This window comes from Crotalus tigris, unplaced genomic scaffold (genome assembly GCF_016545835.1).
Source record: "Crotalus tigris isolate CLP2741 ecotype Arizona unplaced genomic scaffold, ASM1654583v1 scf7180000019004.2909048, whole genome shotgun sequence".
NCBI lineage: Eukaryota > Metazoa > Chordata > Lepidosauria > Squamata > Viperidae > Crotalus > Crotalus tigris.
The window spans coordinates 1,153,790-1,167,042 of NW_024097319.1; the positions used below are offsets into that span (position 1 = coordinate 1,153,790).

General features: G+C 38.2%; 1 protein-coding gene across 2 annotated transcripts in view; it reads right to left on the reverse strand.

The window, feature by feature from the left end:
- The window catches only part of USP44 (ubiquitin specific peptidase 44), an 18,662-nt gene extending 6,934 nt beyond the window's left edge, over positions 1–11,728 (reverse strand). For both annotated transcript variants that reach the window (XM_039358130.1, XM_039358129.1), the window contains exons 1-2: positions 11,578–11,728; positions 4,097–5,587 (exon numbers count right to left, since the gene is read on the reverse strand). In XM_039358130.1, coding sequence (XP_039214064.1) covers positions 4,097–5,512 — 1,416 coding nt within the window. In that variant the 5' untranslated portion in view covers positions 5,513–5,587; positions 11,578–11,728. The remainder of the gene's footprint in view (positions 1–4,096; positions 5,588–11,577) is intronic.
- Positions 11,729–13,253: the final 1,525 nt, after the last annotated feature.

Consider the following 13,253-nt stretch of genomic DNA (forward strand, 5'->3'; position numbering starts at 1 on the left):
TCCCATGCCCCAACACCTGTCATACTACTGTCCGAGTTCTTTTGCGGCTGCTTGCGGCCGGCTGCATGTGGCACATCATGCTGGTGCCGCTGCTCGTGCTGCCACAGCACAAGCCATGTAGCCTGCCACGAACGGTGGCACTGGCACAATGTGCCATGTGGCTTCCTGCTGTGAGCAGCTGCAGAACTCAGGCGGCACAACAGATATTGGCATGGGAGGCCTCGCCACGGCGAACTTAAGGTAAGCAGGTAAGACATCCCTTGAAAATAAGACCTGGTGACTCTTTTGGAGGCAAAAAAAAAATATAAGACTGGTCTTATTTTCTGGGAAACACGGTATATATGAATAAACAATGCAAAGAGAAATTACTTGTTTTCTCTCTCATCTTGTAGGATATTCATCCTTAATTTTAAATGGATCCACTGACATTTAAAGATTAAATCAAAATTGGAAACTATAACTAGCTTTTCCCTCAAAGAGAAGGGTTAATTATATTATAGCAAAGTACAGTTTTATAGAAGAAATCATATAATGTCATACAAGTGTATATCTTAAAACTATAAAAACTTTGTAGAAAACGCTGTCATGGTTCCGACCGAGACAAATAAAGCAGAACTCCGAGGCTTGCAAGTTCCTCAAAGAACATGTTTATTGATACAAAGTATCGGCACGTCAAAAGTGAAACCAGCCGAGGTGGCGCAGCAGTAGGGTGCAGTACTGCAGGCCACTTTAGCTGACTGTGTTCAGCAGGTCAGCGGTTCAAATCTCACCGGCTCAAGGTTGACTCAGCCTTCCATCCTTCCAGGGTAGGTAAAATGAGGACCCAGATTGTTGGGGGCAATGTAAATATATATATACATTGCTTACTGGTGTACACCGCTTAGAGAGTGCTCGCACTTAAAGCGGTATATAAGTCTCACAAATAAATAAACCAAGTCTGAATAGACACGTAACAATCCCCAATACAAAGTTAAGAAATCCCACCCCTAAAGCTATGCAAGCTACTATATTGCCCAATACATCTTCTTGGCGGGCTTTCCACAAGCACCCAGCCTACAGTCCCGGGGACAGCCGATGACCTTGGTTCCCATTAGTCTAGCGAAGCACCTGGTAAACCCCCCTCCCTTTGTGCTATGTGTCAACTGAAAATGAGTAGGGAAAATGGCTGTAGCCATGCTCATTTTCAAAGTTGACACCGGTCAGATCTGGGAGTCTTCAAATAAGCAAAGTATATTTGGATTGGCATATTTCACTAAGTTCCCAATTCATACAAGCCCAGAAAAGTTACATTAAAGATATTATGGATGGATGGATGGGCTGCATACAATACTTAATTGTATTTCACTGTAGGAAATTTGTATAAAACAAAACACTTTTTTTTTAGCCCCAAAGGCTTATTGATTTAAAAGCTTTAATCTTTAAATAAATGCTATAGTGTGCATAAATATACAGGAAAGACCAATGAAGAATAAATTAAATTAAGATGATAAAGAATACAGTACAGTGTGACCTATTTGGATATTTGTACAGTATAAATATTTGGATCTAAAGAGAACAAATTGCTTTAGATCCAGTGTGGGTACTTTATTCTACCTACTGGCAGCTCCTTAACATTATTCTCTTCCTAAGCCTACATGGTAGACTCATGGCTTAGGAAATAGTAGCATTCAGGAGATCTTATGGAAAGTATACTCGCATGTTGGCTCCCTTTCATCATATATTTCCCTGATATATGCAAGCCCAAAAAAGACATGACTTTTTACTAATGATTGATGAAGGATCCAAAGCTCAGGGTCCATTTTTTATCTCAATACTCTTATATTTCTTCTCTGAAGTACAGTATACAACTAAAATCTTATAGGAAATATAAAGAATGTTGCTACAGTTTAAATATATTTGCTATCATATGTATTATGAATTATTTCTCTTCTTCCTTCTTGTATGACAAAACAGAGATGGGTGGCTCAGCATATGCTATTACTTGGAAATATGTGTGGGAATCTCCATACAAATGTCACCAAATGCCCTTGTTTCCAAATTTGTGTAAACATACCATCAGCTTTCAATGGACTATACTAGTTTTCAAACACTTGTAAATATCTCAGAATTTGCATATCATGACCAGAGACTGCTTGCAGATCAACAGTGAGGGACTTTTACAATTGTAGAACTCTGTTTCTGGACTCAAGGAGTATGTAAATGAAGACCCATGCTCACCTAAGTGAGAATCTGTCACCTGAGTATGAAATGAAGTCTTCCCTCATTAGGAGCAGACATAGTGCAGATCCTTTAAAAGCAAACTTTCCAACCACAAAATAATTATCCAATCATAGCTACCACAATAAGGCATTACTCTTTCTCTGTCCAACCCACCTCACAGGGGTATTGTGGAGAAAATAGGAGGAAGGAGTATTATGTATATTTTCTGCCTTGAGTCATTTATAAAAATAATTGCAATGGGATAACAATCTAATCAATCTAACAGACTAACAAACAAATAAGGATAAATTACATGCACACAGAGCGTTAATGACATTCAGGAGTAAAATATACTTGGATAACAGAAGACATTCTAACAAGCTATCTGAATTGGAATTCCAGAGCAGTTGATGGAATTCCAGAGCAGTTCCATCAAAGAAAAGTACAGATCTTTTGGAGTAACTGAATTGTGAATCAAAGTGCTGGAAGCTTGACAAGGATTTTAGAAACAGATTCAAAGGAACACATTGTTTAAATTACATTGTTATATTATATAAAAAGTAAGAAAAAATACAACAGCCTCATACTTATACATTGCAAAAAAAATTCAGGATGATTCCATTAGAACCTTTTTTAATTAACACATTGTTTATTAAAATGCATACATGTTTATGAACTGCAATTCACTTCATCAGATGCAAGTGAGCAGCTTTCATCAGATGCAAGTGAGCAGCTTTCATCAGATGTAAGTGAGCTACAACTCACAAAAGCTTAAGCTAAGCTAAGCTAAAGTTGTTTAGTTGGAAAAGGTCGTACTATCATAGACAAACACAGCTCTAACAGGATTAAATATCCATTCTGCGGCTAAATGGAAGTAATTTTTCATTTAACCAAGCTCTTAAATTATGGAAATGCTGTTGCTTATTTTTACTTGTTCTACTGAATTTATTTTACTTTTGAAATTACCTCCAGATCTTTACTAAGGAACAAGTATTTTTTATATTTGTTAAAATACAGGTAGTCCTCAACTTCCAACAATTCATTTAGTGACCATTCAAAGTTACAATGGCTTATGACCATTGTAGCATCCTCACGGTCACGTGATCAAACTTCAGACACTTGGCAACTGACTCATATTTATGAGAGTTGCAATGTCCTGGGTGACGTGATTACCTTTTGCGAACTTCTGACAAGCAAAGTCAATGGAGAAACCAGATTCATTTAACAATCGTATTACTAATTTAACAACTGTAGTGATTCATTTAACAATGGTGGCAAGAAAGGTCGTAAAATGGGGCAAAATTCACTTAACAACAGTTTTATTAAGTAACATAAATTTTGGGGTCAGTTGTGGTCATAAATTGAGAACTATTTGTAGTTTCATCTACAGGGAATCCCTGTGCAATGTAAATAAAATTAAAATTCAGTTCTGTTATTAAATATAACAACTTTAAAAGCAGAAAAGCCTTCAAACAGTGAAGGCCATAAAAAGATTAACTTAAAATCTTTGTCCTTGTACCAGGAGAAATTCTGGATTGATGCCAGTTATACTTTCTTGTGACTCTCAGAGTAAGAGTATTGTCACAAGTAATGTCTTCTTTTTAAACACATTCTGCTTGTGTACCAATGGAAGTCTGTGTAACTATGACTTTACACTATCATAATATGCTGGCAGAACCATAAGAAACAAGACAATTCTTAATTTAAGAAATAAGTGATATAGCAGGCAGGGTCTGAAGCCTGCTTGAAACAGTACAAAATATTGCTTACTCATAATACAATATTAAGTTGGATTCTGATTTAATATAAAACAGTAAGGAGGCTGAGTCTGCAATCTTATACTACACCGAATTTTCCATCACTCATTCACTGAATAATCTTATTCTAAAGTATTTACCTGACTTAAAAGCTGTCCATGAAAAATAGTGTTGACCACATTCAAAACTTTTTTAATGAGTTTCCTTTGAGAAGCTGGAATGAGGGTCGGGCTTTTTGATCTAACTGTCTCCAATTCTTGTTGGACTTTATCCAAAAGTTCACAAAGAAATTCCTGAGCATCTTGTTGGGCATAACCATGGAAGGCTGGGATTAATCTCCACACAGAATGGAGCATGGCAAAAGGAGACACCAATGCCCACTTGCCAGACCACATAACTTGAAACAAAGTATGTAATTCATGACAAAGAGAAATGTACTTTGAACTTGGTTCCTTGGGCTGAATAAGTTCCATATTTCTATTACTTGATCCACCACCACTTAAACCAGATGATGTACTAAATCGCCTTGTGGAAAATGTCTGGTGCTTTCCAAAGGTTTTGTGTTCTTGAACATCAAAGCTAGCAGACAGAGGCTGCTTTGTAGATGATCTTGTTTTGCCACTGGCTCCAATTGCTAACAACTCTTGTGTTTGGTTTAAATCAAGCTTTAAAAAACATTCCCTAAATATGAACAAATGACTCAATACCTGAAGAATAGAGTTCATGTAGCAAGTATTTCCCAAGTTTCGTAGTCCTGTCACACCAGGAGTCATAGTAGATCTTCGTTTGGCTGGAGAGTCATTACTTTTTTTTAACTTTGCATCATCTGAGGTAGCTGTTACTTTCAGCTCTATATCAGAGCCCAAACTTTGTGGCATTTTTAGTGCACAGACTGAAGATTCTTTGTTTTGTTTTTGCAAGCGAAAGCTTTTCCTTGGTGGTATTTTTTCCATTTCCTCCTTCAATTGACGTTTCCGCTCTTCTCTTTTCTTCCTAGCATTGACTCGTCTTTCTTCTGCCTGTTCACACAGCTTATCTTCTTCTAAAATCCTTTTCCCAGTTGGTGTTAGTTCAAACCAAGTTCTAAATACTTTGCCCATTAATGCATGCCTCCTGTGCCACAGGGCTGTGAACATACGGTCTTGACTTCGAAGCAAAGCTTGAGCATTATTATGTGAAAGATCATCGCTTATGCCCATAGATCGCAAAATCCTACCACTCCGAGTAGTACAGTCATAATTCTGGCTCTTGATTGCACTTAATATACTTCGTAAAAGTTTTATGTCACCAGTTGTGTTATCATTAAGAACATAATCATCACAAAGGTAGCAAAAAATGTACAGCTCATTTACTTCCAATGCTACTGGATGATTGCTTTCCTGAAAGTGCTTTAGTGCATGTTCTTCAATATATCTTCCACAAGCAACATGAGAGCAACTGAGACAGGCCCATACAGATTCTGTAGTATTGCATACCATACAATGCCATTTGTGAGGATTCACAATTGAATGGTCCTGAGCAAGCCGCAGTCGGCCTACATGCTTACATTTATCCATTGTCAATCTCACAATGTTGAGAATATATTATAGAAATTCATCAGCCCAACAGTTTCTTAGGTTTTGCATTTTCGCCTGAAAATGAGGGGGAAAAAAATAGATTTCATTATGCTTTTAGTATCACGCCACAAAAAATGAAACGATTAAGACTCTCAGATCAATAACACAATGAAAGTAAGATATATGTATATATATTCATAATTGTCTCTAGGAAGCTATTTAAAACATCCAAATTTGAAGTACTGTTTCATGTTCAAAAAAATTATTTTGATCCTGTTCTGTCCATTCTGAAAATGCTCCGAGGTGAAAACAGCACTCTTTGTCCCACACACAGAGATTTAAATCACAATGACTAAAATCAACTCCACTTAGAACTGTCTTTAAAGAACAGAGAACACACAATATGTATTTATAATGACTGACATACTGTGGCCCAATTTTTAGCCTTTAGGGATCTTAGTGTAACGTATCCTTATTGCTCTTATGCTGGAGGTCAACCTTATATCCTGAAATGGCAGCTATTACATGAGAGGTTTTAAAAAATTAGTATAGGATAACCCATAAGGCTTTATGTAAAATTCTTAAAATAATGATCTTAAAATAAAGGTCTGTTAAATCAGTACAGGTAAAAGAGTATAAAGAGGAGGAGGAAGAAAGTATTTTTGACAAGAAAAATGACAATAAGGCAACTCTGTTCTTTTATTTGACTCTATAGCTTTTCAGTATAAACTGCCACAACCACAGAAACTACTTCAAATCATTTATACCAGGGGTCCCCAACCCCTGGTCTGTGGACCAGTACCGGCCCGCAGCATGCCAGCAACTGGGCCGCACAAACAAGCGAAGAGATGCAGGCAGTACATGAAACCATTCACGAGATGCAGGCAGTACATGAAACCATGCCCCCTCCGGTCTGCGGAAAAACCTCTTTCCACAGAACCGGTCCCTGGTGCCCAAAAGGTTGGGGACCTCTGATTTGTACAAAGGTTCCTACAGCTAGAAAAAACAACCTGCTGTTATTTGTTAGCCAAGAATCCTTCATGATCTATCTATCAATCTGTCTATCTATTTATATAACCCATGAGTTCAAAAACAATCTCATATCTTGCAGTATATAATTTACAAAAAGGAAGAAAATGATATAGGTGGTTCTTGACTTACAACCGCAATTGAACCCAAAATTTCTGTTAAGTAAGACATTTGTTAAGTGAGTTTTGCCCCATTTTACGACCTTTCTTGCCACATTTGTTAAGTGAATCATTGCAGTTGATATGTTGGTAACCCACTTGTTAAATGAATCTGGCTTCCCCACTGACCTTGCTTGTCAGAAAGTTGCAAAAGGAGATCACATGACCCATGGACACTGCAACCGTCATAAATATGGGTCAGTTGCCAAGCACTTGAATTTTGAACACATGATCATGGGAATACTTAATAGTTGTAAGTGTGAAAAACAATCTTTTTCAGTGCCGTTGTAACTTTGAACAGTCACTGAATGAACTGTTGTAAGTCAAGGAATACCTGTATATTACTGGATAATTTCAGGAAGGTAAAGTGATAAGGATTCATTAATTTGAATACTTAATCTAGCTTTTTTTCTATGTTTAAAGATATTTGTTATACAAAGAGGTATTTGGTACAAGATACTATTATTGAAGATGGTCTGCTAACAAATAACGATAGTAGGACACTTTATTTCTTGCAATACAACTAACAATACCAAAAACTCTAGAGCTATAGTCAAAGCCAATTTACTGCCTTGTTCAGGACATGTGAAACTTTAATATGCTAGTTAGAACCTTAAATATTTCAATTTAATTGTAGGGAAGGTCTTCCAATTGCATAATGATTTTAAAAAATAATGAAAATGTTTTCCTTTAAGTAGAAATACATACTCCCTCTTAGTCTTTATTTAACAAAAATGCAATTAGTGTACCAACATGATTAGATTCATAATCTAAAAATATTTTATAATAGTAAAACAGATTCTAAACTCACTATTAATTATCTATTAGATGCTGCAACTGTTATCAATATTAATCAGTATTTGTTTCATATCACTTCTACATTAAAAATCATTTTACCAATTAAATGGCTAACAAGCTAGTCGAGTACTTTCTTGATCACTGGTAGTTAATAAAACTAACATATAAAAGGCTGCAACAATTACAAGAACAAAATGCCAGAAAAGAAAATTACTAGTTTATTCTTTATTATATATATGCTGTTCGTTGTACTGTGTATAGCAATCACAAAGAGATGCAGCATAGGGGATTTGTCTAAATAAGAAGTATGTGTAAATATGTAATTTCAGCCTCATTCAAGCAACGAGGCTACATGCAACACTGAAAACTTAATATCTTCTAACAGATAAAAAGCAAACAATCAAACAGTCTTCCACAGCCCATCCACTGTGACCCAATCTTCATTCTCTCTCTAAAGCAATTCAGAAATGCTTGATAACTTCTGTAAAATTCTTCCAAATAGATATTTTTCTTTCTTATCCCTCAGTGGACAGATGCATTACGAACAGGTGAACTTCAGTTACAACAGTAACCCAGTTAATAAACACAATGTTATTAAATGAGGTACAGGCCACCAAGAAGTCTTTCAATGATTAGATCAGACCTGCTTGGGTATAGATTTGGGGCAAGTTTTGCTATTTTCATTCACCCCAAAATATGCTAACATGTTTCAACAGTTATAGCTAGACTGAAATTTGGATTCAAATTCTAACCTATCAGGAAGATCACTGGATGAATCTGAGCCAGCAACTTCCTTAATTTGACATACCATACAGGATTGTTATAAGGATAAAGCTAAAAAGAAGATATATGCATTGGGTAGAGGAATCTGTGAAAAAATTGAATAATTATGGTAGCCCAGTAAATACTGTATATTCATTCTATGCCACAATATTTTTGCAGATGCAGAGATACATACTGAATAGATTCAACTCAGTAACTAAAATTTCTTTAAAAGTCAACAGTCCACTGTCATCCAAATTTACATATAGATAGTCCTTCCTTACTGACTATTCATTCAGTGACCATTTGAACTCATGAAAACAGAGACTTACAACTGGACTTCAAAGTTGTAGCTATCACATCATCGTGATTCAGATGCTTGGGAACTATTGATAATAGTTGCAGCACCCCATGATCACCATTTACAGTTGGTTTCTGATGAGGAAAGTCAATGGGGAAGTTAGCAGGAAATAGCAAGTTGTGACATGTAACACTGCACTTAACAAACCAACAATTCATTTAACAATTGCAACCAACAGAACTAGTGTCATAAGGTCACATGATGTTGCATTTAACAACTAGTCCCTATTGTAATCAGTAAGAACTATCTGTACTGCAATTTTCCTGTTTTCAGGTCATCTGAAAGCCACAATTACAACTTCCGTTAGGTACTAAGAACAGTCTGTTAATGGGAAAGCATGTCAGTACAAATTGTGTTTCAATGCTCATTAAAAGAGTACTTTGGTAAGAGTGTTGTACATCAAGCTGTGGATCCTTTAATTGTTGTGTACTAATTAAATCATAAAGTTGACTTCTTAATCAAAAAGTCAGTTTTACAATTTATTCAAAAGCAAAGCATCAACCATTAAACATAGGTAAATTGTAATATGACATCTAAGATTGATATGAGGGGCCATCATGACCATAGATATAACCAATCCTCCATTTCTACCAAATTATTAACATTTCCTAAAGCTGTATCGCTACTTTTAACTTAGCACATTTTCTTTCTCAATCATGTGGGATGGGATTTTTGAAAAGATGCTCAAAAGTGAACAAAAATGTTTTGCCTACAGTTCACAGTGGCAAGGATACTGCAGACCAACACACTTTCTATGATAGAGAAATCTAAGAGAACTAGAACCTTAATTAAACATTACCATTTAGGTGCTCCAGCTTAGATTTCAGCCAGTTTATTTCATACCACCTGCCAATTTCTCATTATATCCTTTCTCATATTTCCCATAATCATTCAGCTATTCAATGTTTTTTTCAGCTATTCTTTGTTTTGTTTTTTTACTTTTGCAAATATCAAGATTCCCCTAAGTCTGCTGATCCTGGTGCTTCAGTAGTATACAATGAAACTTGACTTCATACTAACTTTGTTCCCAAGAATCAAACTATTTCTTAATATAAGAAGTATATTAAGTCCTTGACTTATGATCACATGTTCAGCTACTATTCAAAGCTATGAAGCTAAAGGAATTACTACCTTTTTGCCCTGTGGTTATGTGATCAAAATTCAGGCACTTGGCAGCCCACCCACACTTACAACTGCAGAGTACTTTCTTTTAGCCATTTGGCTCCCTATATTCTGCAGCCTCTTACCCTGACCTTTTCTGTCTTCTTGCTCCCACTGCTAACAAAGCATGCCTGGTTTGGCCCTTTGTGAGGCAACTGCTGGCTCTGCAAGGCTTTTTTTCCAAGGTCGTGCATGGAGGTTTCCTAAGTGAGACATGGAGAAGATGGCTCACATGGTTTCTTTGTGAAGAGCCAGGATGGGAATGCCTCATCAGCAATGGAAGCAAGAAAATATCAAAGGTCAGCTGAGGCAGCAGGAGACTTGGAGTGCAGGTAGCAAGGACGGGTAAAGCTGGGACTGGGCTGGAGCATTTCCCAGGATGTTGAGGTTTGGAGATGCACTGTTGGAGGTTCCCAGGACTTTGAGGCTTTGGGTCGTGCTGTTGGAGCTTCCGTGGTGTAGCAGCTTTGTCATGAAGGTATGGACCCCCATTTACCCAGCCCTGCTATTTTGCTGGATAATAAAAGAATGCATTCCAATTCCAGAAATAATGAGATGCTTTAAAGATATACTGTTTATTTCATTCTGAGACAATCTAATTGCAACCACACACTAAGCAGTTCGCAGATTTGTTAGTTTACTTTACTTCACAACAGCTACTGGAGGAGATATATGCAGAATAAATGTTCAAATCCTACTGGTCTATTTATCTTAAATCTTATCTTTTGTAAGGTTTGCCCATTTTAATAAATGTTATCTGCAGAAAATTATATATAAAAACACAGCATTTAGATACATACTTTAAGATCATTTGTCATATTTACAAATAATATAATCCTAATTGAGAACAGGAAAATGAATGTTCCCTTTACTTTCCATTGTATACTGACTATTAATCTTGTATCTCATCTGTGTTAGCCATCAAATAAATGCCAGAAGTTCCTCTTAATCAATGTCAACTTTCAAAACAAAGATTCATGAAGCAGCCAATTTAATATCCAACTACAATTCTTTCTAGACTAATTTTTAGACATTTCCAGCAATACAAACATATTTTAACTGCTGCAACTTTTTCCCCGAATGTATTTCTATTGCTCTGCCGGCAGAAATCTTAATCTTTCATAACTCTTCTTTCTTTCATTCTCTTTCTTTCTGGTAAGATATAGCTAACCCCTAAAATGAAACACCGTGATTGGATTCATTCATTCTTTTATACTATGGGTTTTTGAATAAACTCCATATTTGCTGGCTTTCCAGAATACACCGCGATGTATAAACACACATGAGAAAGTTCTAAACACTTCCTTATTAGCCAACCATTTCAGTAGCCGAAAACGGCTTTAGCCTATAAAGTTCAAAACCTCTGTATTACTGCGGGGCGGGGGGGGGAGAGGAGAGAGAAGAGAGCGACAATGAAAAAGAGAATTACGAGAGTGGATTAGTAGAAGACAGGTAGAAAAATTAACCCGCTCAAAATTCCGGGCTCTTCCCAAGTCAGTATTGGCGCTTCCAGACTTCGCCTTGTTCCTCCACACTTCGGAGGCAAAACTGTATTTAGGCGAAGGCGGCTTCCCGGACCAGCGGGAGAGGGAGTTCCTCGCCCAGATTCTTCGAGGTCAACACCAAGCTCTCGGACCGGGACCGGGCTGCCCGAAAGATGGGTAGGGCCAAAGGTCAGTGGGAAGTAATGGGCATCCCCTACCTCCTTCCCGCCCCCGCTTGCACCACGGCTGCCCCCACTGGCACCCCGCTACCGCCAGGAAAACGGAGACACGCCAAAGTCTGCCAGCTCTCACCCGACCGGCCCGAGTCATGTCGGTGGCCGAAGCCACTCAGCTTCTCGGTCCCTCGCGCAACCGCCGACCTCGCCAGACACCCTCCTTAGGAGCCGCCATCTTAAGAGCCTCGGGTTCTGGGGTGCTCAAGCCCCGCCCCCTCGGCGCGTCAAGCCGCGCTCCCTCGAGCAGCTTCTCTGCTGCGGGGATTCTTCGTGTGAGAGGCGCTAGCCGCGCTTGCACTGGAGGTGGGCAGAATTGCTGTTGGTGCACTTGTCACGATAGGAGCTTTCCGCGTCTCTCGAGTGGTGTTTCCTCTGCGATAGTCTTGGGTACCTAAACTATGGTTTACTCTACTCATATCAGTTACTAGGATTCACATAGTGTAGCACGCTGGACCAGAGCGGAACCACAATCGAGAACTGGAAAATGAGCTGAATCGCAAACTAACCGGCCATTTTTTTAAGCCTTTTTAGTTGATAAGCACAGCGGCAGTCTTTATTTTAGGGAGGGTGGGGGGCTGGGGGTGGTGTTAGGAATGATGTAGCAGTTTATTCAATAAACTAGCGCCTGGTTTAGCTAATTTGCCAAGCCAAATAAAGTGGAGCCTACTTAACGTTTAGATAGAGAGCAACAGACAATATCTGGGAAAATGGGAAGAGGTTGGGACAGTGGAACAAATCCACACAGACAGTGTGACTCTGAAAGATTTGCTCCCATGAAGGATTTGTTCATCTATAGAATGTAAGTTTACATACTGTATATTATAATGTAGTTGTTTGCTCTTCAAAAGTGTGGTTTGTGAACCCAACTATTGTAGATAATACACCACAGTACTTAAAACCATTTGTTTAATGACCAGTCAAAATTACAACCGCATTAAAAAAAAGGGACCTGTGACCATTTTTCACACTTATGATCATTGCAGCAACTCCATGGTCATGTGATCAAAATTCTGATGCTTGGCACCTGGTGCATATTTATAATAGTTGCAAAGTCCTGGAGTCGTGATCACTATTTGTGACTTTGACGAGAAAAGTCAATGGGGAAACCAGAGTCACTTAACAACAATTGCAATGATTCACTTAACAACTATGCTAAGAAAGGTTGTAAAATGGGAGAAAACTCACTTAACAACGGCCTTGCTTAGCAACATAAATTTTAGCCTCACATGTCATAATTCGAGGACTATCTATATAAGGTTTAGTATTTTGTGTGAATTCTGCCTAGTATGCTTTATTCAGTAAAGTATGGCTGGGTTCTGTTAAGTTATGACTTTGTTCTGTGTAAAGCAGGCATGTCAAACTCGCGACATCATGTGATGTCACGCGAAGTATCACAACTTTTTCCCCATTGCCAGCAGTGGGGTGGGTGTGGTTTTGGTGTGACGCATCCGGCCCACGGGCCAGCAGTTTGACATGCCTGGTGTAAAGGCAACTGCCTTACAACCAGCTCATCCTATTGGCTGAGTGGTACCAAAAAGATGCAGCAGATTCTGTAACTACAATAGCAGGTTCTGGTTGCTGAAATTCTGTAGTAGCATAGTGGTGGTATTGACCGCTGGCATGCAGCTGGTTAATGCTATGTTTGATCTTCCCTGCTTTGGTGCAGAAAGATGAGCTCTAGCAAAAAGAGTCATAATTAGGTCACTGTGGTTAAGTATATGTTAAGCCTGGTGGTGCAGTGGTTAGTATACA